This window comes from Pithys albifrons, chromosome 16 (assembly GCF_047495875.1).
Source record: "Pithys albifrons albifrons isolate INPA30051 chromosome 16, PitAlb_v1, whole genome shotgun sequence".
Taxonomy (NCBI): domain Eukaryota; kingdom Metazoa; phylum Chordata; class Aves; order Passeriformes; family Thamnophilidae; genus Pithys; species Pithys albifrons.
This window is the reverse complement of record NC_092473.1, coordinates 15,015,656-15,042,790: the sequence shown is the minus strand read 5'-3', so window position 1 is coordinate 15,042,790 and position 27,135 is coordinate 15,015,656. Positions and strand designations below refer to the sequence as shown.

Here is a 27,135-nt window from a genome sequence, read left to right as displayed (position 1 = left end):
GTGTATATGTGTGTATGTGTATATGTGTGTGTCTGTGAGCGTGGTGTGTGTGTGAGTGTATATGTGTGAGTGTATGTGTGAGCGTGTGTATGTGCGTGTAAGCGTGTGTGTGTGTGAGCATGTGTGAGTGTATATGTGTGTATATGTGTGAGTGTGTGTGTATGTGTGTGTATGTGAGCGTGTGTGTATGTAAGTGTGTGTGTGAGCGTGTGTGAGTGTATATGTGTGTGTGTACATATGTGTGTGTATGTGTGTGTATGTGTGTACATATGTGTGTATGTGTGTGTATGTGTGTGTACATATGTGTACATGTATGTGTACATGTATGTGTGTACATATGTGTACATATGTGTGTATGTGTGTGTACATATGTGTGTATGTGTGTACATATGTGTGCATGTGTGTACATATGTGTACATGTGTGTGTATGTGTGTACATATGTGTACATATGTGTGTACATATGTGTACATGTGTGTGTACATATGTGTACATGTGTGTGTACATATGTGTACGTGTGTGTACATATGTGTACGTGTGTGTACATATGTGTGTATGTGTGTGTACATATGTGTACATGTGTGTGTACATATGTGTGTACATATGTGTGTATGTGTGTACATATGTGTACATGTGTGTGTACATGTGTGTACATGTGTGTGTACATGTGTGTGTATGTGTGTACATATGTGTACATGTGTGTGTACATGTGTGTGTATGTGTGTATGTGTGTGTACATGTGTGTGTACATGTGTGTGTACATGTGTGTGTACATGTGTGTGTGTGTGTACATGTGTGTACATGTGTGTGTACATATGTGTGTATGTGTGTGTGTGTGTACATATGTGTACATGTGTGTGTACATATGTGTGTATGTGTGTACATATGTGTGTATGTGTGTGTACATATGTGTGTATGTGTGTGTGTATATGTGTGTACATATGTGTGTGTGAGTGTATATGTGTGTGCATATGTGTGTGTGTGTGCGTGTGTGTACATATGTGTGTGTGTATGTGTGTATATATATGGTGTGTACATATGTGTGTGTGTATGTGTGTATATATATGTGTGTGTAAGCGTGTGTGTGTATGTGTGTATGAGAGTGTGTGTGTATGTGTATATATGTGTGTGGGAGTGTATATGTGTGAGTGTGTGTGTGTATATGTGCATGTGTGTATATGTGTGTGAGTGTATATATATGTATGTGTATATGTGTATTACATATGTGCATATATGTGTGTGTATGTGTGTGTGTATGTATATATGTGTGTGTATATGTATGTGTGTGTATGTGTGTGTGTGCGTGTATGTGTGTATACATTTATATGTGTGTGTGTTTAGTGCTTTAGTCACATCTCAAGCTCTACCAACTGCAGCTTCAGTCGCAGCTCTGGCTGTGCCCATTCTGTAGCTCTCCCTGGGCTGGCCCAGCTCTGGTTCTCCCTCCGCCTCCTCCTCGTGCCCCTTTACGGGGGTTGTGGAGCCGCCTCTGTCGAACTGGGCACGGGGCGGCGCTTCCCGAGCCGCAGTTTCCGTGGCAACCCCGAAATTCCCGGCTGGGCAGAGGCGCGGTTGGCGCGGGGCTGTGCCGGGGGAGGACCGGCGGGATCCCGGTGCCATCCCGGTGTGGATCCCGGTGCCATCCCGGTGTGGATCCCGGTGTGAATCCCGGTGCCATCCCAGTGCGATCCCAATGCCATCCCGGTGCCATCCCAATGTGATCATGGTGCGATCCGAATGCCATCCCAGTGCAATCCCAGTGCGATCCCAATGCCATCCCGGTGCCATCCCAATGTGATCATGGTGCGATCCCAATGCCATTCCAGTGCGATCCCAGTGCCATCCTGGTGCCATCCCAATGTGATCATGGTGCGATCCCAATGCCATTCCAGTGCGATTCCAGGGTGGTCCCAGTGCCATCCCAGTGCCATCCCAGCAAGCACATGAGCCAATGGGGGTAAGCAGACCCCGTGCAGTGGGTTTGGTGGGACCATCCCCTCCCCTTCCTTGGTCTCCTGGTCGTGACACACCTGGACAAAGCGGGTGGGAACCCCCAGGAAGTTCTTCTGTGCCAGGGGACTCTTCTCCTGCCCCATCCTTCGTGTTTGTGCTGAGATTGAGCTGCTCTAGAACTTGTGTCACCTTCCCTTCTGTTTTCCCATCGTACCAGAACGAGGCTTTTCTTCCCTGATGGACATTCCAAAGTGGCCCAGGCTCTGTGGGAACGATGCTGGGAAAGGTGCTCCATAACCCCATCCTGCCAAGCATCATCCCCTCCTGCTGCCCAGGGCTTTGCTTTGGGCTGGATGGTTTGGGGGGCTCTGGAAAAGCCCCAGTCAGGAGGTCCATCCCAGCTTTGGGGGGTCCTCTGGGAAAGCCACAGTCAAGGGGGTCCATCCCAGCTTTTGGGGAGCTCTGGGAAAGGCAGTCAGGGGTTCCATCCCAGCTTTTGGGGTCCATCCCAGCTTTGGGGGTCCTCTGGAAAAGCCCCAGTCAGGGGGTCCATCCCAGCTTTGGGGGTCCTCTGGAAAAGCCCCAGTCAGGGGGTCCATCCCAGCTTTTGGGGGGCTCTGGAAAAGCCCCAGTCAGGGGGTCCATCCCAGCTTTTGGGGGGCTCTGGAAAAGCCCCAGTCAGGGGGTCCATCCCAGCTTTTGGGGGTCCTCTGAAAAAGCCCCAGTCAGGGAGTCCATCCCAGCTTTGGTGGGGCTCTGGAAAAGCCCCAGTCAGGGAGTCCATCCCAGCTTTGGTGGGGCTCTGGAAAAGCCCCAGTCAGGGAGTGCATCCCAGCTTTGGTGGGGCTCTGGGAAAGCCCCAGTCAGGGAGTGCATCCCAGCTTTGGTGGGGCTCTGGGAAAGCCCCAGTCAGGGAGTGCATCCCAGTTTTTGGGGGTCCTCCGGAAAAGCCCCAGTCAGGGGGTCCATCCCAGATTTTTGGGATCCTCTGGAAAAGCCCCAGTCAGGGGGTCCATCCCAGCTTTGGTGGGGCTCTGGAAAAGCCCCAGTCAGGGAGTCCATCCCAGCTTTTGGGGACCTCTGGAGCCAGAGGTGAGGAGGGGGCAGTGAACTGGAGTCCCCCTGGATGTCTGAGCGCCGGCGGGAGGGAGGATCAGTCCCATTAGGGCTCAGCCCTCGGGGTAATCCTGCTTTCCAATTAGGGATTTCACTGTCATTAATCTGATGGGAAAATAAATAGGGCAGGGGCTTAAAGCCTGTGAGGGAGCCAGAGGAGGAGGAGGAGGAGGAGGAGGAGGAGGAGGTGGGTTGTGGGGATGGGACATCTCAGCTGAGACCCCTCCAGCACATCACCCCGGGAAGGGTGTGGGGCTGAGGAGCATCCCAGGACACTGAGCCCTGAGCAAGGGCTTCCTCTTCCCTCCTCCAGTGTCTTCTCCAGCCACTGTTCCCTCCAGGGGCTTTTCTTCCACCTTTTCAGCCTTGCCTTCAAAGGCAGCACAACTTTTCCTTTGTCTCTCTTCCATCCCTGTGCCTGACCCTGCTGGCAGCACTGGCACCCTCTAAACATTGTGCCCACACTGGCACAGCCTTTCTTTATTTTCTGGGAAAATCAAACTCTTCTGCCACCCTGAAAGAGCCCAAACCCAGCTTTGGTGTTGGATGGACGGGGGCCAGCAGAGCCTCTGCCTGTCCTTAAGGAATCAGGACACTGATTTCAACTCCAGGGACAATTCTCCTCATGCAGGTGGTTATTGAACCATAAAAAAGGACAATTAGATCATTTAAAAGGCTGAAAGAATCAAGGTTTTTTTGGAGATCTGATGAGCAGAGCACCTGAACAAAAGTCCAGGGTAGCTCAGCAGAGCCTTTTAACGGTTCAAAATCCACATGTTCTTGGGGTTTTTTTTCTTTAAAAGGAAAAAAATCGTATCTGCAAATGTAATAAGGAAATGAATGCAGGTGCAGGTTCTTTGGGAATGGTACAGGAGTCCTGGGAATGACACAGGAGTCCTGGGAATGGCACAGGAGCCCTGGGAATGACACAGGAGTCCTGGGAATGGCACAGGAGCCCTGGGAATGACACAGGAGCCCTGGGAATGACACAGGAGTCCTGGGAATGACACAGGAGTCCTGGGAATGGCACAGGAGACCTGGGAACGGCACAGGAGACCTGGGAACGGCACAGGAGACCTGGGAATGGCACAGGAGTCCCGGGAATGGCACAGGAGTCCTGGGAACGGCACAGGAGTCCTGGGAACGGCACAGGAGTCCTGGGAACGGCACAGGAGTCCTGGGAATGGCACAGGAGCCCTGGGAATGGCACAGGAGCCCTGGGATTGGCACAGGAGTCCTGGGAACGGCACAGGAGTCCTGGGAACGGCACAGGAGTCCTGGGAACGGCACAGGAGCCCTGGGAATGGCACAGGAGTCCTGGGAACGGCACAGGAGTCCTGGGAACGGCACAGGAGTCCTGGGGACGGCACAGGAGCCCTGGGGACGGCACAGGAGCCCTGGGAATGGCACTGGAGCCCTGGGAACGGCACTGGAGCCCTGGGGACGGCACAGGAGCCCTGGGATTGGCACAGGAGCCCTGGGAACGGCACAGGAGTCCTGGGAACGGCACAGGAGTCCTGGGAATGGCACAGGAGTCCTGGGATTGGCACTGGAGCCCTGGGAACGGCACTGGAGTCCTGGGATTGGCACTGGAGCCCTGGGAATGGCACAGGAGACCTGGGAACGGCACAGGAGACCTGGGAACGGCACAGGAGACCTGGGAATGGCACAGGAGTCCCGGGAATGGCACAGGAGTCCTGGGAACGGCACAGGAGTCCTGGGAACGGCACAGGAGTCCTGGGAACGGCACAGGAGTCCTGGGAATGGCACAGGAGCCCTGGGAATGGCACAGGAGCCCTGGGATTGGCACAGGAGTCCTGGGAACGGCACAGGAGTCCTGGGAACGGCACAGGAGTCCTGGGAACGGCACTGGAGCCCTGGGAACAGCACTGGAGCCCTGGGGACGGCACAGGAACCCTGGGAACGGCACTGGAGCCCTGGGAATGGCACAGGAGTCCTGGGAACGGCACAGGAGTCCTGGGAACGGCACAGGAGCCCTGGGGACGGCACAGGAGCCCTGGGAATGGCACTGGAGCCCTGGGAACGGCACTGGAGCCCTGGGGACGGCACAGGAGCCCTGGGATTGGCACAGGAGCCCTGGGAACGGCACAGGAGTCCTGGGAACGGCACAGGAGTCCTGGGAATGGCACAGGAGTCCTGGGATTGGCACTGGAGCCCTGGGAACGGCACTGGAGTCCTGGGATTGGCACTGGAGCCCTGGGAATGGCACAGGAGCCCCGGGAACGGCACAGGAGCCCCGGGAACGGCACAGGAGCCCCGGGAACAGCACAGGAGCCCTGGGAACGGCACTGGAGCCCTGGGGACGGCACAGGAGCCCTGGGGACGGCACAGGAGCCCTGGGGACGGCACAGGAGCCCTGGGAACGGCACAGAAGTCCCGGGAATGGCACAGAAGTCCCGGGAATGGCACAGAAGTCCCGGGAATGGCACAGGAGCCCTGGGAATGGCACAGGAGCCCTGGGAACAGCACTGGAGCCCTGGGATTGGCACAGGAGCCCTGGGATTGGCACAGGAGCCCTGGGAATGGCACATGAGTCCTGTTTACAGGGAGTTTCACCTGGATCCCATCAGACAGTGCAGATGTTGTGAGCAGGATATGGCCATGGCTGGGCTTTGTTTGGGGCTGTTCCCTCTGTGGGGCAGGATTGTCACTGTGCCTCCAGTTAGGCAAGAGGGAAGGGGATCCAAACAGCCCCTGGGGATGGCAAAACTCAGGAATAAGTCATAGAAGGGAGGGAGAAATTACACCAACATGGGTATTTTGGTGGTGCACAAGTTCTTGGGGTTGTGGGCAGGAGCTGCTCCTGCTCCACTGGCCTGGGGGTTATTTCATTTATTTATCTGTTTTCTTGCATTTCCAGGTCTGTCATGTTTTCTTCCCAGGGAGGTGTTTCCAGCTCTGTCTTTTCCAATTAAACCCCTCTCTAAGACAAGAAAGGGGGTTGGGATCAGGTTTTGGAGAAGCTGCAGGACCTGACCCTGATTATTTCTCTTTTTCCTTCTCATCTGGATAAATGAGAGTGGGGGCAAAAGTGGGTAGTTGGAGTCTGCAGCCCTGCACTTCATCTTGTGCTGCAATAAATCTTGTGCTGAACTGATAAAATGCTCCTGAAAGCAGCAGGGATGAATCTGGTGGGGGTTTTGTTCAGGTTTCCAAGGCAGAATTGCTCTTAGCAGGAATAAGACACTGAGTGTGCTTCCCTCTCACGTGTCTGTGTGTTTGGAAGCAAAAAGGTTTATTCATACCCAGATGTTTCCAATTCTTTTCCCCAGAACAGTTCCCACATTCGGGCTCACTTTGGGAATCTCCTGTTGAGTGCCCCCAAATCTTTTTTTTTTTAATGGTTTTAATTGGTCCTCCCAGCAGCAGGACCTGCCAGCTCTGGAGCTCTTTGGCATTCCTGCAAATCCCCTCCTACTACTTGGATGCTGTTGGTGTTAGTTGAGGACTGGTGGGTCCTGTAAGGCCTTTGGAGGGGATTTGGTGACTGGGACATCCAACCTTGAGCCCTTTCCTTGCCTTTCATGCCCTCTGGGTCCTGGTTTACATCCCATATCCCAACACATCATCATCTTTGGCCCTTCCAACTCGTGCCACCAGCTTGGCTCTGTTTTACCTTCATCCTTGGTTGTGATGTAGAAGTTCTGGCCAGGTGGGAGTTGGTCTCTTCTCCCAGGCACTCAGCAATAGGACAAGGGGGCACGATGGGCTCAAGCTCTGCCAGGGGAAATTGAAGTTGGAGAGCAGAAAAAAATTCTTTGCAGAGAGAGTGCTCAGGGATTGGAATGGGTGGATTCTCTGTCCCTGGAGGTGTTTAAGAGGAGACTGGATGTGGCACTGAGTGAGAATCCACCATGTCTTGATCCAACCCCACAGTGATCACCAGCCCAGGGCACTCCGTGATCACAGTGGGGTTGGATCAAGGGTTGGATTGATGATCTCAGAGGTCTCTTCCAACCCAGCTGATTCTGGGATTCTGTGATCCCTTCAGGACAGCTTTCTGTCCTGTTTTCCCTGGCTGTTGGATGCACAAGCCACTGAAGCTCCTTCAGAGGGCACTAATTGGGCTCCTCTGCAGTGCTGAGCTGCAGATGGGAGTGTGGATGTCTCCAGAACTCTGCCTGTGACAGGCCTTGCTTGGCCACCCCCTGCCTGAAGGGAAGTTGTGGCCAGGTGGGGGTTGGTCTCTTCTCCCAGGCACTCAGCAATAGGACAAGGGGGCACGATGGGCTCAAGCTCTGCCAGGGGAAATTGAAGTTGGAGAGCAGAAAGAAATTCTTTGCAGAGAGAGTGCTCAGGGATTGGAATGGGCTGCCCAGAGAGGGGGTGGATTCCCCATCCCTGGAGGCTTTTCAGCTGAGCTTGGCCGTGGCACTGAGTGCCATGATCTGGTAAAGGGACTGGAGTTGGACCAAGGGTTGGACTTGATGATCTGGGAGGGCTTTTCCAACCCAATCCATTTTATGATTCTATGTGAGTGAGAATCCACCACATCTTGATCCAACCCTACTGTGATCACCCGCCCAGGGCACAGAGTGCCCTGGGCGGGTGATCACAGTGGGGTTGGACCAAGGATTGGACTTGCTGATCTTGAAGGTCTCTTCCCACCCAATCCATTCTATGATCTCAAAGTGGAATCTGTAACTCCTTGAGGTGTGGAAAGTGGGTCAGAATGAGAGGTCCTGTGTTCAGCCCCTACTCCCCTGACTCCAGGTGGTGTCTGCTGGGTTCTGGTGCTGGTGGTGCCTCTGTTTGCCCTCTTTAGTTTAACAGTGAAAGATTTTGGAGGCCACGTGGGGTGTCCCACTGCCCACCCCAGAGATCTGCAGGTGGAAGGTGCCCAGGAGAAGGGGTTTTGCTGGGAGAAGGGTTTGGGGTGTGTTGTTTGGCTCAGCCTTCCCCCCTGCCAAGGCCTGTGGTGTCCTTAACCCCTGCCCCCAGGTGGTTTGAGCACGTCAGCATGTTGGTGATCCTGCTGAACTGCGTCACCCTGGGCATGTTCCAGCCCTGCGAGGACGTGGAGTGCCAGTCGGAGCGTTGCACCATCCTGGAGGTGAGGAGCCCCCTCTGCCCTGGGTGCCTGGCACGTGTCCAGTGGGGCAGGGGAGGGAGCCATCCTGTCCCTTTTCCCAAAGATCCAGCCCTGAGAGCCTTTCCCAGAGGGCTGATGTTTCCAATAAGCCACACTTTGTCATGGAAAGCCTCCATGGAGACCCAAAGGCTGACTGGGACTTGCTCCAGCAAGATCCTTTCTCTGCACACTTTGTAAGGGAAAAGGAGCTCAAAAGTGGGCAGCCAGCTCCCACTGGAGTCATTAAACACTGTTTAATTACCAAAGCCATGGCTGCCCCAGCCCTGGGAGTGTCCCAGGCCAGGCTGGACAGGGCTTGGAGCACCCTGGGCTGGTGGGAGGTGTCCCTGCCCATGGCAGGGGTGGCACTGGGTGGGCTTTGAGGTCCCTTCAAACCCAAACCATTCTGTGATTCTGTGGCTCACAAACATCCTCCCATTTCACTGCCCCTTCCAGAATAACAGGAAATCCAGAGGGATCCAATTCCCTCTCCTTGATTTCACCCTGGAGAAGAGAAGGCTCCAGGGACACCTTGGAGCCCCTTTGAGTGCCTAAAGAGGCTCCAAAAGAACCAGAGAAAGATTTTGGACAAGACTCTGGAGGAACAGGCCAAGGGGAATGGCTTCCCACTGACACTGGGATATTGGGAAGGAATTGCTGGCTGGGAGGGTGGGCAGGCCCTGGCACAGGTGCCCAGAGAAGCTGTGGCTGCCCCAGCCCTGGGAGTGTCCCAGGCCAGGCTGGACAGGGCTTGGAGCACCCTGGGCTGGTGGGAGGTGTCCCTGCCCATGGCAGGGGGTGGAACAAGATGACCTTTAATGTCCTTTCCCACCCAAACCATTCTGGGATTCAATGGCCAGTGCCACAGGGGGTCTCTCCCTCGCAGCCCCTCAGTGCCACCCCTTGCACTGGTGCCCTCTGCTCTGTGCCAGGTGGCACCTGCCACTTTGCCACTTCATTCCCTCCTCCACAAACCAAGACACCCCAACTGAGCCAGTGCCCTCTGTCCTGCCCAGCAGAGCCCCCCCAGCTGCCCTGCAGCACTGCCAGGTGCCAGGAGAAGTGAGTGCCCTTTGGGGAGCTCATGCCCACCCCGTGTGCCACCTCCTGGCTCTGCCCTTGCTCTGTATGCCCCTGGGATTGAGTTTGGAAGCACAGCCTGGCATCACCTGCTCTGTGGGCTGCCCCTTGGGCTGCCCTTCCTGCAAAAGCTCATCCCTCAGGCTGGGAACTGCCTTCCTGTGGTCCCAAAGCTTGGCATCACCCTGGGCAGGGATTGCCAACATGTGCCAGGGGAACGTTTGAATCCCACCCGGATCTGCTGCTTGGAGCATTCCAGCCATATGGGAAGGCCAGTGGGGTCTTCCGTGAGCATGGGTTGGGTTAGGAGGGACCTTAAAGATGCAGTGCCACCCCCTGCCATGGGCAGGGACACCTCCCACCAGCCCAGGGTGCTCCAAGCCCTGTCCAACCTGGCCTTGGGCACTTCCTGAGAGGTTTGCAGGGTGTGAGTAGAAGCACCATGTCCCTCCCCCTGCCCCAGCCTGCAGGAGGGACTGGAGGCCTCAACATGAGGTGCAAAACCCCAAACTTCTTCATGGAGGTGTTTGGATGAACTGAAATAATGGAGCAGAAGAACTTCTGTGGAGTTTATTAAGGGGAAGATAAATTGATAAAGCCAACAGTCCCTCTCCAGCTCTCCTGGAGCCCCTTTAGGCTCTGGAAGGGCCTTTCAGGTCTCCCTGGAGCCTTCTCTTCTCCAGGTGAACCCCCCCAGCTCTCCCAGCCTGGCTCCAGAGCCAGGCTGGAGAGAGGATGCAAGGACATCCCAGTGCTGTGATGTCCTTGCATGTTTGTCAGTAGATGAGTAGAAGCTGCTGCCCCTTCCCAGGCCCTGGACTGACCCAGGGGTTGCCACCACCCACTGGGTGCAGCAGGTTTTATTTTGGAGTTGGGAGGTGGCACTTTGGTGCCAGTGCTTCACCTGGCAGGCTCTCCCAGGGCACGTGTGGTGGGAGCACTGGGGTCTCTGCTACCCCTCTCCCAGCAGTCCTGACTCACCATCTTCTCCTGCTCTCCAGGCTTTTGACGACTTCATCTTCGCTTTCTTCGCGGTGGAGATGGTCATCAAGATGGTGGCCCTGGGCATCTTCGGGCAGAAGTGTTACCTGGGGGACACCTGGAACCGCCTGGACTTCTTCATCGTCATGGCAGGGTCAGTGAGAACCTCAGCAGTTTGTTCTTTCTTCATGGTGGAAGCTGGAAAACCCCAAGGCCAAGTCTCCTAATTCTTATTTTTCATCAGTTTTTGGGGTGGGTTATGAATGTCAGTCATAGCTGTTGGGGTTTTGGAGCATTCCCTTCACCAGGGTCATCTCTGAGCTGGTGCTGGTGCTGGTTGGAGTGTCCCAGTGCTCACCTTGCCCTGGTGTCTCCAGAGTGGCTGGAAAAAGCAGAGCAGCTCAGCCCTTTTCCTGCTGTGCCACCTTCAGAGTGGGGCAGAAATTGCCCAAAGAGGGAGAAGAGGTTGTTTGGATCCCCTTCCCTGTTGCCTAAGTGGAGGCACAGTGACAATCCTGCCCCTCAGAGGGAGAGCTGAGCCCAAAAATGTGGTTCAGAAGGTTGAAATCCCAGTGGAAGGAGCTGGCCAGGAGTTAACCCAAATTCCAAGGAAATGCCTCCTGGTTTACAGTTTAATTCCATCTCCCCCAGCTGCTGGTTTGGGCAGGATGAGTTACCAGTTTCCAGGGAAGATCCTGTTGCTTTTGCCACCAGTTCCCTCAGGGAATAACTGAGTGGACTAAAAGCTTGGCAAGGCTCAAACTTTATTCCCCATAAATAAATGGGTTTGCAAACCCTGGGCTCTCTTACCTGCTCAGTAGACCCTGGGAAGGGATATAATTCTTTAATTACTGCCTTAGTTCTGCATTCCTGGCTTTGTAATGACCAGCCTGGGGTTAATTAGGACATTCCTGTAATATGTTTGGGGGCATTTTCCCCCCTCCATTAGTGATGTACTGTCTCCAGTGCACTAATGGAGTTTTGTTTTGCTCCCTGTTATTTGTCTGGAACACAATTAGGAAGGTTTGAATAAAACATGAGCTCTCCTGGCAGAGCTTCCTTTGAACCCGTGTGTGGTTTCAGCCCAGGAAGGAACCTCAGGGACAGCAAAGGAACCAGTTAATTATTTTTGTTTAAGCTGCTGGTTAAGTGGAGAGGGAGGAGAAAGGCTGAGGTGGGTGGGAGAAGGGAAGATCAGAGTCCTGCCATCCATACCCAGCAGTGGATGGGCAGAGGGTGCCCATGGAGCACCCCAAAACCAGGAGGACACCACATGGAGGCACAAAGGCTGAGCCCTCTGCTCATACCTCAGGGGCAGGGTTGGCACCAGGACCCTTCTTGACCTGGGATGGGAGGGGAAAGTGAATCAGCTGGATAGTTTTCCAGGGCTTTTCCCCACCCTCCATGGCTGGAGAAGGAGGAGACCCTGAAGGGAAGCCCTGCTGCTGGTCTGGCATCACTCAGCCTGGAGGTGAGGAGAGGAACAACCAACAACCCTTCCAGCTGCTCCTGGGCCCCTCAGTTGAGGAAAGAGATTGAGGGGCTGGAGTGGGGCCAGAGAAGAGCAACGAGGCTGGAGAAGGGACTGGAGGTGGCACTGAGTGTCCTCTTAAACACCTCCAGGGACAGAGAATCCAACATGTCTTGATCCAACCCTACTGTGATCACCAGCCCAGGGCACTCAGTGCCCTGGGCTGGTGATCACAGTGGGGTTGGATCAAGGGTTGGACTTGATGATCTCAGAGGTCCTTTCCAACCCAACTGAGAAGAGCAACGAGGCTGAAGAAGGGACTGGAGCACAAGTGCTGTGGGGAGAGGCTGAGGGAGCTGGGGGTGTTTAGCCTGGAGAAGAGGAGGCTCAGAGGTGACCTCAGCACTGTCTGGAACTGCCTGAAGGGAAGTTCTGGCCAGGTGGGGGTTGGTCTCTTCTCCCAGGCACTCAGCAATAGGACAAGGGGGCACGATGGGCTCAAGCTCTGCCAGGGGAAATTGAAGTTGGAGATGAGAAAAGCTTCTTTGCAGAGAGAGTGCTCAGGGATTGGAATGGGCTGCCCAGAGAGGGGGTGGATTCCCCATCCCTGGAGGTTTTTCAACTGAGCTTGGCCGTGGCACTGAGTGCCATGATCTGGTAAAGGGACTGGAGTTGGACCAAGGGTTGGACTTGATGATCTCAGAGGTCTTTTCCAACCCAATCCATTCTGTGATTCTACAATCTCATGGGGATTTTTTTTTGGGGGTATTATTTCCCACTCTCAGAGCAGAGTCTGCCTTGGGAGCTGGGCTGAGCTGGGCTGGCTGGTGCCACTGATGGAGGGCAAGGAGTTGCTCTGCAGTGCCTGGGCTTCTCCTCTCCCACCCACACCCTCCAATTCCTGTCTGCTCCTAAAACTGGAGGTGTTTTAGCAGGGAACACACCACTGGAATGACAAGAGCTGCTTTTTCCAGCAAGCAGATGGATGTGAGGAAGTTATTAAGAGGTTTTTTCTGATAAGGAGGGAAACAAGTGAGAGGCAGAGCTGCTGCTTTGTTTGTCCCGTTCCAGCTCCTCAAAGAAGCTGCTTTGCCTCACCAGCAGCACACCAAAGGGAGTGGAGGGTGAGCAGGGAAACTACAAAATAAACACACTCCTGCCTCTAGCAACAGCTTGTGTCTGAAGTTTGTTCCAGCTCTGAAAGCCCTTTCATGTTCTCCTCGCCTGAGAAATGTACCCTGGAAGATTTCAAGCCAGCAGAGCTCGGAGCTGCTCTGCCTGTCCAGCAGCCAAGTTGAAAGCATTTCCTCAGCAGCAAAAATGTTGTTCCCAAGAGCTGAAACCAGAGAGGATTTTTGTGCATTCAGCCCCTGGAGATGTTGTTGGCTCCCAGGAGATGCTTTGGACATCTTTAGCTTGACAGCTGAAGGCTTGGAAGCTGCTGGTGGCAGAGACATCCTGTGCCTCCTGTTTGTCAGCACCCACAGCCTGTGGGGAATCACCCACTGAGTGCCAGTCCAGCCAGATGTTGGAGCTCCAGCAGGTTTCTGGTGGACTTGGATTACGGGTGTGATCTGAGAACAAGACCCCAAGCTTGGCCTCGACAAGGAAACCTTTGACTTCTTCATGAAGATTTCCAATACTTTTTCTACTGGTAGAAAGTCCAATCTGGAATCCATAAGGTGTTTCAGGCTGGCTTTGGTGGGCAGTGTGGATCCCCCTGGGTCTTACTTTCACATCCTAAATGGAATATCACAGAAACCCAAAGATTTGGGGCCAAAAATTCCATTTCCTAGGCCAAATCCTGCATTATTTATCTTTTATCGGCTCCACTGAAGCTCCAAGGGCCAAGGAAAACTGAGGCTCCAGGAGCTGGCCTTTTAATTTTGCTTGTGCTCTCTGGGGTACAACCCCAGCTCCCACTGGAGCATTCCCTGCTCCTTTTCCATGCCCTCCTTCCCAGTGCTCTCCTTCCCAGTATTGTCTCAGTGCTCTGCCTTCCCAGTGCTCTGCTTCCCAGTGTTGTCCCAGTGCTGTCCTTCCCAGAGCTCTTCTTCCCAGTGCCCTCCTTCCCAATGTTGTCCTGGTGCCCTCCCTCCCAGTGCCCTCCTTCCCAATGTTCTCATTCCCAGAGCTCTCCTTCCCAGTGTTGTCCCAGCGCCCTCCTTCACAGCGCCCTCCTTCCCAGTGCTCTGCTTCACAGTGTTGTCCCAGTGCCCTCTTTCCTAGTGTTGTCCCAGTGCTCTGCTTCCCAGTGCTCTCCTTCCCAGTGTTGTCCCAGTGCCCCCCTTCCCGGTGCCCTCCCTCCCAGTGCTCTCCTTCCCAGTGTTGTCCCAGTGCCCCCCTTCCCGGTGCCCTCCTTCCCAGTGCCCTCCTTCCCAGTGTTGTCCCAGTGCCCTCCTTCCCAGTGCCCTCCTTCGCAGCGCCCTCCTTCCCAGCGCCCTCCTTCCCAGTGCTCTGCTTCCCAGTGTTGTCCCAGTGCCCTCTTTCCTAGTGTTGTCCCAGTGCTCTGCTTCCCAGTGCTCTCCTTCCCAGTGTTGTCCCAGTGCCCTCCCTCCCGGTGCCCTCCTTCCCAATGTTCTCCTTCCCAGTGTTGTCCCAGTGCTCTCCTTCCCGATGCTCTCCTTCCAAGTGTTGTTCCAGTGCTCTGCTTCCCAGTGTTGTCCCAGTGCCCCCCATCCTGGTGCCCCCCTTCCCAGTGCCCCCCATCCCGGTGCCCCCCATCCCAGTGCCCTCCTTCCCAGTGCCCTCCTTCCCAATGTTGTCCTGGTGCCCCCCATCCCAGTGCCCTCCTTCCCGGTGCCCTCCTTCCCAGTGTTGTCCTGGTGCCCTCCCTCACAGTGCCCTCCTTCCCAATGTTCTCATTCCCAGAGCTCTCCTTCCCAGTGTTGTCCCAGTGCCCTCCTTCCCAGTGCCCTCCTTCCCAGTGCCCTCCTTCCCAGTACCCTCCTTCCCAGCGCCCTCCTTCCCAGTGCTCTGCTTCCCAGTGCCCTCTTTCCTAGTGTTGTCCCAGTGCTCTGCTTCCCAGTGCTCTCCTTCCCAGTGTTGTCCCAGTGCCCTCCCTCCCGGTGCCCTCCTTCCCAATGTTCTCCTTCCCAGTGTTGTCCCAGTGCTCTCCTTCCCGATGCTCTCCTTCCAAGTGTTGTTCCAGTGCTCTGCTTCCCAGTGTTGTCCCAGTGCCCCCCATCCTGGTGCCCCCCTTCCCAGTGCCCCCCATCCCAGTGTTGTCCCGGTGCCCCCCATCCCGGTGCCCCCCATCCCAGTGCCCTCCTTCCCAGTGCCCTCCTTCCCAATGTTGTCCTGGTGCCCCCCATCCCAGTGCCCTCCTTCCCGGTGCCCTCCTTCCCAGTGTTGTCCTGGTGCCCTCCCTCACAGTGCCCTCCTTCCCAATGTTCTCATTCCCAGAGCTCTCCTTCCCAGTGTTGTCCCAGTGCCCTCCTTCCCAGTGCCCTCCTTCCCAGTGCCCTCCTTCCCAGTACCCTCCTTCCCAGCGCCCTCCTTCCCAGTGCTCTGCTTCCCAGTGCCCTCTTTCCTAGTGTTGTCCCAGTGCTCTGCTTCCCAGTGCTCTCCTTCCCAGTGTTGTCCCAGTGCCCTCCCTCCCGGTGGTCTCCTTCCAAGTGTTGTTCCAGTGCTCTGCTTCCCAGTGTTGTCCCGGTGCCCCCCTTCCCGGTGCCCTCCTTCCCCGTGCCCCCCTTCCCAGAGCTCTCCTTCCCAGTGTTGTCCCAGTGCCCCCCATCCCGGTGCCCCCCATCCCGGTGCCCCCCATCCTGGTGCCCTCCTTCCCAGTGTTGTCCTGGTGCCTCCCATCCCAGTGCCCCCCATCCCGGTGCCCCCCATTCCAGTGCCCCCATTCCTGGTGTTCTGTTCCACCTTAAACACCCAGTAGATTTAAAACCCGGTTTTGTGCCGTGCTGAGTTTTAAAGCTGTTGGAATAACAGAATGATGGAGGTTGGAAAGGACCTCTCAGATCCCCAAGTCCAACCACCAGCCCGTGTCCTGTTCATCGCACTGGGCTCAGTTCCTGCTTACAAGTTGTGAGGTGGTTTTGATTTATAAAGACTCGGTAACTACTCCAGGAAGAAAAAAAAAAATCTCTGGAAAATTATCACTGAAAACAGCTCAAAACCCCCAGAGCAAGTTGAGGGGAATGGGGCAAAGTCAGCTCGGGTGGTGCCACCAAACAGCTTCAGGACAAAGCCAGCAGAGGAGCAAAGAGCACAACGTGCTGATATTCCCAATTCCGTGGTGTGGAGCAGGGCAAGGCTTCAAGCACCAAGTGCCAGGCTCCAGCAGGGCAGGGCATGGATGAGCTGGCCTGGAACCAAACCTGCCCAAAATCCACTCAGCTCTTGTTCCTGGTGGCCACAGAACGATTGTGGTGGAAAATCTGAAGCTTCTGAAGTGCCTGTTGCAGCGGTTCAGCTCCTCTTTGTCCTTCCCTATCTGTTTGTTTATTTAAAAAGCCAAAACAAAAGCTCTTTCTCCGCGGGATGCACCAACTCCCTCCCGGGGTTGCTCTGGATGCTGCTCTGTTATTTGAACAGGCGTGGTGAGAGATTTGTGACATATTTACAAGTGTTTCCCTGTAGTCAGAGCCATAAATTGTAATTACAGCCATGCTAACTACCCATAACCCCATTAAAACAACAACTCCACACACATTTGCTATAAAAGAGCAAGAAAACTGCCTTAACTTCACGTCCTTCCCAGCCTGGGAGAGAAACGTTTATGGAGAGTGGAGCTGGAGCATGGAAAGGAAAATGTGCCTTTAATAAGCAGATGGAAATCAAACCACTCCAATGCTGTTTGTCAGCTCAGATGTTCAGTTTTGTCATGGGGGGAGAGAGGAGCTGGTGTGGGAATGCCCTGGGTGCTGGCGGGGGGATCCATCAGGAGTGGTTGGTTCCTGAGCTGCCCATGGTCTCCAGCACAGCCAGGGATTGTCACTGTGGGATCCATCAGGAGTGGTTGGTGCCTGAGCTGCCCTTGGTCCCCAGCACAGCCAGGGATTGTCACTGTGAGATCCATCAGGAGTGGTTGGTGCCTGAGCTGCCCTTGGTCCCCAGCACAGCCAGGGATTGTCACTGTGAGATCCATCAGGAGTGGTTGGTGCCTGAGCTGCACTTGGTCCCCAGCACAGCCAGGGATTGTCACTGTGAGATCCATCAGGAGTGGTTGGTGCCTGAGCTGCCCTTGGTCCCCAGCACAGCCAGGGATTGTCACTGTGGGATCCATCAGGAGTGGTTGGTGCCTGAGCTGCACTTGGTCCCCAGCACAGCCAGGGATTGTCACTGTGGGATCCATCAGGAGTGGTTGGTGCCTGAGCTGCACTTGGTCCCCAGCACAGCCAGGGATTGTCACTGCGGGAGAAGAACAAGCTGCTGGAAGGGGGGAGAACCCTGGAGCAGATGTTTGGGGGTCACCTCTGCCTCAGTTTCTGTGGCCCCAACTTTGCAGCTCCTTGTGCTGAGTCATAGGATCATGGAATGGTTTGAGTTGGGAGGGATCTTAAAGCTCATCCAGTCCTTGCCATGGACAGGGACATCTTCCATGGCTCAGGTGGCTCCAAGCCCTGTCCAGCCTGGCCTTGGACACTCCCAGGGCTGGGGCAGCCACAGCTGCTCTGGGCACCTGTGCCAGGGCCTGCCCACCCTCACAAGGAAGAATTTCTTCTGTATTTGGGATCTAAATTTCCTCTCTGTCAGTCTGACCCATTGTCCCTTGTCCTGTCACTCCAGTTCCTGAAGGACAATCCCTCTCCAGCCTCCTTGGATTCCTCCAGATACTGGGAGGAAAGTCCTGCTCTCTGATGGGTACTTGCTGTGCCTACAGCAAGGGTTGGAAGGGACCTTTAAAGACCACCTCATTCCACCCCCTGCCATGGGCAGGGATACCTCCCACCAGCCCAGGTTGCTCCAAGCCCTGTCCAGCCTGGCCTTGGGCACTTCCAGGCACATGGAATTACGTGCACCCAGTGACGGGCACAAAGAGCTGCCCACGCTGAGTGGGTGGCTTTGCAATCCTGTACCCGACCCCAGGGGCATTCCAGCCCCATTCCCAGAGTCCCAGCATTCCTTCCCTGCTCCTGACTGCTCTCCTGTCTCCCCACAGCATGATGGAGTATTCCCTGGATGGGCACAACGTGAGCCTCTCTGCCATCCGCACCGTGCGGGTGCTGCGCCCGCTGCGAGCCATCAACAGGGTCCCAAGTAAGTGGCACCTGGGCTGGCACCACTGCCAGGCTGGGCAGGAGTGGCTGGGAAAACTGGGAAAACCACTGGCACTGATGCCAGGCTGGACAGGCATGGCTGGGAAAACCACTGGCACTGCTGCCAGGATGGGCAGGCACAGCTGGGAAAACTGGGAAAACCACTGGCACTAGTGCCAGGCTGGGCAGGCACGGCTGGGAAAACTGGGAAAACCACTGGCACCACTGCCAGGCTGGGCAGGCATGGCTGGAAAAACTGGGAAAACCACTGGCACTAGTGCCAGGCTGGGCAGGCATGGCTGGGAAAACTGGGCAAACCACTGGCACTGCTGCCAGGCTGGGCAGGCATGGCTGGGAAAACCACTGGCACCTCTGCCAGGCTGGGCAGGCACAGGTGGGGCTCTGCCTGGATCATCCCCCTGGGAAAACCACTGGCACTGCTGCCAGGATGGGTAGGCACAGCTGGAAAAACTGGGCAAACCACTGGCATCACTGCCAGGCTGGGCAGGCATGGCTGGGAAAACTGGGAAAACCACTGGCACCTCTGCCAGGATGGGCAGGCACAGGTGGGGCTCTGCCTGGCTCATCCCTCTGGGAAAACCACTGGCACCTCTGCCAGGATGGGCAGGCACAGGTGGGGCTCTGCCTGGCTCATCCCTCTGGGAAAACCACTGGCACCTCTGCCAGGATGGGCAGGCACAGCTGGGAAAACTGGGAAAACCACTGGCACCACTGCCAGGCTGGGCAGGCACAGCTGGGAAAACTGGGAAAACCACTGGCACCACTGCCAGGCTGGGCAGGCACAGGTGGGGCTCTGCCTGGCTCATCCCCCTGGGAAAAGTGGGCAAACCAGCCCTGGCAGCTGGCTCTGTGTGGGCTAAGCCTGGCATTAGGAGTTGCTCTCCTGCTGCTGAGACCAAAGGCATTGATTTTAATTTTTAATCATTAATTATCATTATTAGTTTTAGCAAAGGCCAAGGGAGTAGATCTCAGCCCCAATCTTACCCCAAATTTTTGTGGCTGTTTTCCAGCGTTTTCTTGACTTCTCTGGGGCAAAGAACTGCCTGGTGTAAAGTAAATAAAGTTCCCACAAAGAGAGGGCAAGGTCAGCTCTGAGACCCTGCGGGTTCCTTTGCCCCACTCAGCCCTGGCAGGACTTTGTGTTCAGGATTAGCAGCACAGGAGCCTCTGTTGGCTGCTGGAATCCCACAGAGGCTTTTGCTGTCATGTAGAACAAAATTGGGTTCATCCACGAGAGGAAGTTCAAGTGGCCCCTAAATCCATTTTTCAAGTGGCTTCAGCTGCTCGTTCTTCTAAACCCAATTGGAAAGGCGACCCAACAAGTTGAAATCATTTCCTGCCGGAATCGGAGCAACCCTTTGCAAGGTGCTCATTCCACGGAGCTTCCAGCAGCTTCCAGCCAAATCCCACTCACAGCAAAATGCAGCAGGATTGTATGGAAATCATAGAATCATAGAATCATAGAATCATAGAATCGATTGGGTTGGAAAAGACCTCCAAGATCATCGAGTCCAACCCTTGGTCCAACTCTAGTTCATTTACCAGATCATGGCACTCAGCGCCACGTCCAATCTGCATTTAAAGATCTCTAGGGATGGTGAATCCACCACCTCTCTGGGCAGCCCATTCCAATGCCTGATTACTCTCTCTGTAAAAAATTTTTTTCTGATATCCAACTTAAATTTCCCCTGGCAGAGCTTGAGCCCATCGTGCCCCCTTGTCCTATTGCTGAGTGCCTGGGAGAAGAGACCAGCCCCCACCTGGCTATAACTTCCCTTCAGGTAGTTATAGACAGTGATGAGGTCACCTCTGAGCCTCCTCTTCTCCAGGCTAAACAACCCCAGCTCCCTCAGCCTCTCCCCACAGCACTTGTGCTCCAGTCCCTTCTCCAGCCTTGCTGCTCTTCTCTGGACCCGCTCCAGCATCTCAATATCCTTTCTGAACTGAGGGGCCCAGAACTGAACACAACACTCAAGGTGTGGCCTCACCAATGCAGAGTCCAGGGGAAGGGTCACTTCCCTGGTCCTGCTGGTCACGCTATTTTTGATACAGGACAGGATCCCCTTGGCCTTCTTGGCCACCTGGGCACACTGTTGACTCATGTTGAGCTTCCTGTCAATTAGTACTCCAAGGTCCTTTTCTGCCTGGCTACTCTCCAGCCACTCTGTGCCCAGCCTGGAGCACTGCAGGGGGTTGTTGTGGCCAAAGGGCAGGACCTGCACTTGGCCTTGTTGAACTTCATCCCATTGGAATCAGCCCATCTCTCAAGTCTATCCAGATCCCTCTGCAGAGCTCTCCTGCCTGTCCAGGTCCCTCTGCAGAGCTCTCCTGCCTGTCCAGGTCCCTCTGCAGGTCCCTCCTGCCTTCCAGCAGGTCGACACTCCCTCCTCCCAACTTGGTGTCAGCAGCAAATTTGCTGCTGATGGACTCAATCCCCTCATCCAAATCATCACTAAAGATGTTAAACAGGACTGGACCCAATACAGACCCCTGGGGAACACCACTGGTGACCAGCTGGATGCAGCTCCGTTCACCAGCACTCTCTGGGCCCGACCCTCCAGCCAGCTCTTAATCATAGAGGTTCCTTGTAAAAAAAAAAAAAAATTGGATATTTCCTGCATTTCCTGCTCCTTTGGAATGACACAGCCCCACATCCTGCCTGGATTCGCTGCCCGTCGCGACGGCACATCCAGGGACAGCCAAACAACCTCCCCCAGAAGGGTTTCTGTTCCAGGCCCTCAGAGGAACATGGGAGGGAACAGATGGATGTTTACTCACAGGACTCTTTGAAGTTTCTCTCTGAACTCCCAATTCCTCAGGATTTTTCTGGAAAAAAAAAAAAATCAAATCAAATCTGTGACATCGTTAGTTGAAAAGGAGCCAAAAAAGCTGCTGAAAAGGACCATGAAACCCCCTCTGGAGTTTGGTTTTCCTCCTGAGGTTTCATTACCAGAGTTTTGGAGCTGCCCCAAAGCACAACACAAAGTTTTCCTCTGGGATTTGGAGCCTGGTGGTCCCACTGGGATGGGGTGGGGCACAGGGACAGTGGCACAGGGACACTGGCACAGGGACACTGGCACAGGGACACTGGCACATGCCCAGCCCGGAGGGTTCAGGGTGAGGATCAGCTGGCACTGAAGTTCCTTAAATGCAGGAAACCCTTCCCAGCTTTCCCATGGAATAGTGGGAGTCTCAAGCTGGGATTCAGCATGGGAATTGTTTCAACCCAGGGATCCAAATGCCTCCAAGTTTAGGTAAAATTTTGATCTGTGTCCAGTTTGTTATTTGGGCTTGGAACCTTTGGAATGAGCCTTTCTCTGCTCCACTTCCCACGGGATTTGGGGATTTTTCCAAGAGACAGGCCATAGAATATATTCCATTTTTTTATTAATATTCCATGTCTTGAACAGGTGCCAGGGCAGGATTAGTTCTTGGAAATACTCCCATTCCTGGAGGGCAGCTCATGCCAACCTTCACTGGTTTAGGAGGCACCAACTCCACCCCTTCTGAAGATCAGGAATTTTGCTGTTTCAGGAATTCTGCTGTTTCAGGAATTTTGCTGTTTCAGGAATTTTACTGTTTCCAACTGATCCAGTGCTGGGTCTGCACAGAATGGGCAGTGACATCTCTCTTTTTTTTTGGAGTTTTGTGGTTTCTGGGGGGTAACAGTTGCATTTTTAGTCTTGGCCAAGGGCTGACCTTGGGCATCCACCCCATCCCTGCTGGGCAGTGCCATCCGTGGCATTCCCAGCACCAGGACAGTGACACTGCAATGGGATTTTCAGCTCAGGGACAGACACAAGAGGACTTGGAGCAGACACAAGTCCCAGCTGGGTCAGGAGAGACGAGCCTGGGGGTCAATCCCCACCCAGGGGTCAGAGCCCCAGGCTGGAGATTTATCCCTGGGATTCCTGGGCACTTCCCTGGCATCCAACCAACACTCTTAGCTCTTTGCTTCCAGGCACAATAAAGTCACCCACGAGATGATTTCATTTCAATTCTGCTTGGTAAGAAAAGAAAGAAGAAGCCCAGCCAATAAAAACATCATCTCTATTAAAAAATATTCCTTGAAAATGGCTGGAAAAATAGAATTCCTGCAATTTATATCTTTGGCAGGGGCTGTAGTTGGGGAATTTTTTTTTTTAGCAGAGCTCACTGGTTGTTTTTTTTTTCAAATCCAGTTCACTGCCTTTTTTTTTTTTATTTTTCTGTGGGGTTTAAATCAGGCATGAGATGGAATGGGAATAATGGGAATGAGAAGAAATCCTGAGCCTCATTCCAGCCTCAGGGCTGGTGCTCTTTTCCCAGGGCACACTTGGCATTGTGCTGTGAGCCCAGAGCACCCTGGGCACGTGAGGAACAGATGGATTCAATCCCAGAATGGTGCCACTAAACAACCCCAAATCCCAAAAGGAGCTGAGCAGAAAAAGAATCGTCTGGCACGGGGAGATAAATTTTACCCATTTTTGGATAAAAAGGAACGAGCATATCAGTGAGAGGGGGAGGGGGAAATGAGGAGGAAAGCCCAGCATTGGGAATTAAGGGAGTCTTTTGTGCTTTTCCAAAGATAGATGTGCAGGGAAAGCTGCAGGGAGAGCTCTGGGATGTGCTGTGGGATGTGCTCTGGGATGTGCTCCTTGGGGGCTTCGGGATGTGCTTTGGGATGTGCTCTGGGATGTGCTCTGGGATGTGCTTTGGGATGTGCTCTGGGATGTGCTCTGGGATGTGCTCTGGGATGTGCTCTGGGATGTGCTCTGGGTTGTTCTCTGGGATGTGCTCTGGGATGTGCTCTGGGTTGTGCTTTTGGATGTGCTCTGGGTTATCCTCTGGGATGTGCTCTGGGATGTGCTCTGGGTTATCCTCTGGGATGTGCTCTGGGATGTGCTCTGGGATGTGCTCTGGGTTGTTCTCTGGGATGTGCTTTGGGATGTGCTCTGGGATGTGCTCTGGGATGTGCTCTGGGATGTGCTCTGGGATGTGCTCTGGGATGTGCTCTGGGATGTCCTTTGGGTTGTTCTCTGGGATGTGCTCTGGGATGTGCTCTGGGATGTGCTTTGGGATGTGCTCTGGGATGTGCTCTGGGATGTGCTCTGGGTTGTTCTCTGGGATGTGCTCTGGGATGTGCTCTGGGTTGTGCTTTTGGATGTGCTCTGGGTTATCCTCTGGGATGTGCTCTGGGATGTGCTCTGGGTTATCCTCTGGGATGTGCTTTGGGATGTGCTCCTTGGGGGCTTTGGGATGTGCTCTGGGATGTGCATTGGGTTGTTCTCTGGGTTGTTCTCTGGGATGTGCTCCTTGGGGGCTTTGGGATGTGCTCTGGGATGTGCTCTGGGATGTGCTCTGGGTTATCCTCTGGGATGTGCTCTGGGATGTGCTTTGGGATGTGCTCTGGGATGTGCTCTGGGATGTGCTCTGGGATGTGCCCTGGGATGTGCTTTGGGTTGTTCTCTGGGATGTGCTCCCTGGGGGCTTTGGGATGTGCTTTGGGATGTCCTCTGGGATGTGCTTTGGGTTGTGCTCCTGGGTGGCTTTGGAGGCAGCACCAGCTGGGAATGAACATGAGGAAATCACCCCCTTTGCCTCCCTGTGCTCGGAGCTGCTCCCTGAGCTCCCTGGGTTTGGCATCTCCCTTCCCTGCAGGGTGCCCAGGGATGGGGTTTGGAGGGTGCCTGGCATGGCTGGCACGGGGCTCCTGTGGAGAGGCAGCGGCGCCAGCAGTGAAGCTGTGCCAGAGCCAAGGCAGAGCTGGGCACAGAGAGCTGGGCAGGCTCTGCCCTGGGGGCACAGGGCTTTACTCACACCTCATTAGTTCTTAGCACTGACTGTTGGCACGGGTGGCTCATCCTGGGTTGTGCTGACAGGGCGGTGGCAGCTCCAGCCCCGCTTGGCTGCCCTGGATTTCCGCTGGCAGAGTGGCACGGGATGGAGCGGCACGACAGGACTCTGATCCTGCCAGCTCTGCCTGGGGAGGGCTGGCAGGGATGGGCACTTCCCTCCTGGAGACCCATCCTCATCCCAGCACCCTGCCCTGAGGTCTGCAGGTGCCAGGCTGCAGCCCGGGCACCGGGCATGGCTTGGGAGAAGCCAAGGGGGAATCTGGTGGGGGAAGAGAGACTGCCTGGCAGTGCCACCCTCTGTGCCAGTGGCATGGCTGAGGGAGAGCAGCATCCTGCAGGGAACAGGGAGGGAGAAGGGCCAGCAGGGAGAGAAGGGGAAGCAGGGAGAGAAGGAACAGCAGAATCCTGCAGAGAACAGGGAGAGAGAAGGGACAGCAGGGAGAGAAGGAACATCAGCATCCTGCAGGGAACAGGGAGAGAGAAGGGACAGCAGGGAGAGAAGGGACAGCAGAATCCTGTAGGGAATAGGGAGAGAGAAGGGACAGCAGGGAGAGAAGGAACAGCAGAATCCTGTAGGGAATAGGGAGAGAGAAGGGACAGCAGGGAGAGAAGGAACAGCAGAATCCAATAGGGAATAGGGTGGGAGAGAAGGGACAGCAAGAGAGAAGGAACAGCAGAATCCAATAGGGAATAGGGTGGGAGAGAAGGGGCAGCAGAGAGAGAAGGGACAGCAGAATCCAATAGGGAATAGGGTGGGAGAGAAGGGACAGCAAGAGAGAGAAGGGACAGCAGAATCCTGCAGGGAACAGGGAGGGAGAGGAGGGACAGCAGGGAGAGAAGAGACAGCAGAATCCTGCAGGGAACAGGGAGGGAGAGGAGGGACAGCAGGGAGAGAAGAGGCAGCAAGAGAGAAGGGACTGCAGGGAGAGAAGGGACAGCAGGGAGAGAAGGAACATCAGCATCCTGCAGGGAATAGGGAAGGAGAAAAGGTTCCATGCAGGCAGGAAAAGGTGTTTGCAGAGGAGGATTTTAGTGGGATAAAATCCCTCCAAAGGCAGCAGGATCACACCCCCCCAGCAGCCACCTTGATTCCAGTGCCATGACCTCGAGCCCTGCCCACTGTGGGCACCCCAAGGCTCAGCTCAGCTCCCTGCTCTGTTCCTTTCCATCATGTCCCATCTGCCTTTGGCCCTTCCTCTTTTCATTCATTCTCCTCCCATCCATGACCAGCTGGTGAAGTAATGGCTGGTCCTGTCTCCAAGATTCATCTCCCTTTTTATTCCTGCTTTTTCCTTGACTCTGGAGCTGCTCTGGTGGGTGAGACAGGGCATGGCCCAGATGCCAACCCCACCCTTACCCCCAGTCAGTGCTGGGGGATGCTGGGGGTGCCAAGGGGTGCTGAGGCTCTGCAAGGGTGACTCATTCCTGGAGCTGGAAGATTGGAGATGGAATATCTTGCATGGAATCAGCAGAGGGGCTGGGAAAGACAAGAGGCTCATGGAGAGGGGTGGGGCTGTGGGAAGGTCTCACAGCCTGCACAGGAGGAGGGGAAGGGAGCAGAGCTTTCCTTGGAGCAAGAAACACATCCTGCTTTCCACCCTCAGAAAAAGTCAGAATTTTCCTGCTTTCCAGTCCTGTGGCCAGCAAGGAGAGGAGTCCTCCATGGCAGAGGAATTGTCCAATCCACTCTCTGTGGTTTTTGGGGAATAATTTGTGGGATTCGTGAGAGATGTTTGACATGTTTTTAAATCCATATTTGGACAATTTCTGGGCAGGCTGATCCTTCCTGAGGTCATTTCTCCAGCTGAGGTTCTCTGGCAGCTTTGCCCATGTTTGTGTGTCACTGGGTGCTCCTGAAACACCTGAAAATGCCACCCTTGGGTGCAGCCCTTGGAGATGTTCTGTTTGCTCCCAGACCTTCCTTTTCAGTGTTGAGCTTTAGGGGGAAAGAGGAATATCCCAATTTTTGTGCCCTCTGAGGCTGCACCACCAACCTGGGGATGGTTTTTCCCATCAGAGGGCTCCTCTAACCTGTTTTTCCCTCTCCCCACAGGTATGAGAATCCTGGTCACCCTGCTGTTGGATACTCTGCCTATGTTAGGCAACGTCCTCCTCTTGTGCTTCTTTGTCTTCTTCATCTTTGGGATTGTTGGTGTCCAGCTCTGGGCAGGGCTGCTGAGGAACAGGTGTTTCCTGGACAGGAATTTTGCAATGTAAGTGCAGCAAAATGAAGAAATTCTCCACCCTTTTCTTCCTTTCTCTCTCCCAATTTCTTCTGGAGAAATCCCAGTGCTCAGTTCTGACAAAATCCACTTGTCACCAAGTTATGAGGGGTTGGAGTTGCACCTGAAGGACAATGGTGGTGGTGGTTTGGACTCTCTCTCTGTCTGAGGAAGCTGAGATTCCTGACTCTGGGAATTCAAGGATTTAGATTAAAAAAAAAGGATTAGAGCTCTCCTAGAAGTGTCAGTTCCCCAAATGGTTCCAGTCTGGGGGTCCCTGAGCAGAGCCAGCCCCTGGCAGGGGGTGGGAGATGCTGCTGGAACACACAGATAAATCTTTGTGGGTGTGTTAAGACAAGAAGCTCGATGTGAAAGGCATTGAAAACATTTGTACCCAGCTCTCAGGGTGGGACTGGCACCAGGGGTGGCAGCACCTGCTCCTTGTGGTGGAATTATGGCATCAGTAGGGTTGGAAAAGGCCTCCAAGATCATCAAATCTCATCTTAATGATGCAAACTTTAGTTTCGGTTCTTCCAAACTTGGCAGTTGGGTGGACCAACACCCCTGCCAGGTGCTGAGGGTGCTCAGAGGTCTTCACTGCCTTGCTGAGCCTCACCTGGGACCCCCACCCCACCCCTGCCCATGGCACAGCAGCTCTAGTTAAGCTCAGCCCATGGCCCTTAGTCCTGCTTTGGGCTGGTCTTGGTGTTTGCCTCCAGCTTTGATCTTGGGGTTTTGGCTCCTGCCTGAGCTCCCTGGTTGAGTCTTGGATCTGGTTCATCCTGTTCAGTCTGGGACTGTGCTTGGACCCTGGTGCCAGCCCTGGCTGTGCCCAGAGTGTGCCCATGGAGGTGCTGCTGGCACTGGGGTGGCTCCTGGCTCATCCAGCTCTTGCTGCAGGACACAGAGGGGTGTGAGGACACCTTCAAACCCACCAGCACAAGAGAAACCCAAGTGAAGCCTCTAAACTTGCCCAGGACAGGCAGGTCTGCCTGGGAAAACCCTTCTGAGGGCTCCTGGCAGAGGCTGCTGAAGGTGCCAGTGGCTCAGAGGTGAGAAAGGCTCAGAGCAGCTCTGTGGGGCAGCTCTACCTCTGTAAGAGAAGATGGAGCCTGTAATTCCATCTGTGTGGAACCATCTGCTGTCTGCAACTTG

The 27,135-nt window shown here is 54.7% G+C and overlaps 1 protein-coding gene across 2 annotated transcripts in view; it reads left to right on the top strand.

Annotated features, from left to right (window-relative positions):
* The first annotated feature begins 8,035 nt into the window (after positions 1–8,035).
* CACNA1H (calcium voltage-gated channel subunit alpha1 H) overlaps positions 8,036–27,135 on the top strand; it is a 134,666-nt gene continuing 115,566 nt past the window's right edge. For both annotated transcript variants that reach the window (XM_071571609.1, XM_071571610.1), the window contains exons 1-4: positions 8,036–8,141; positions 10,241–10,374; positions 17,804–17,901; positions 25,812–25,971. In XM_071571609.1, coding sequence (XP_071427710.1) covers positions 8,049–8,141; positions 10,241–10,374; positions 17,804–17,901; positions 25,812–25,971 — 485 coding nt within the window. In that variant the 5' untranslated portion in view covers positions 8,036–8,048. The remainder of the gene's footprint in view (positions 8,142–10,240; positions 10,375–17,803; positions 17,902–25,811; positions 25,972–27,135) is intronic.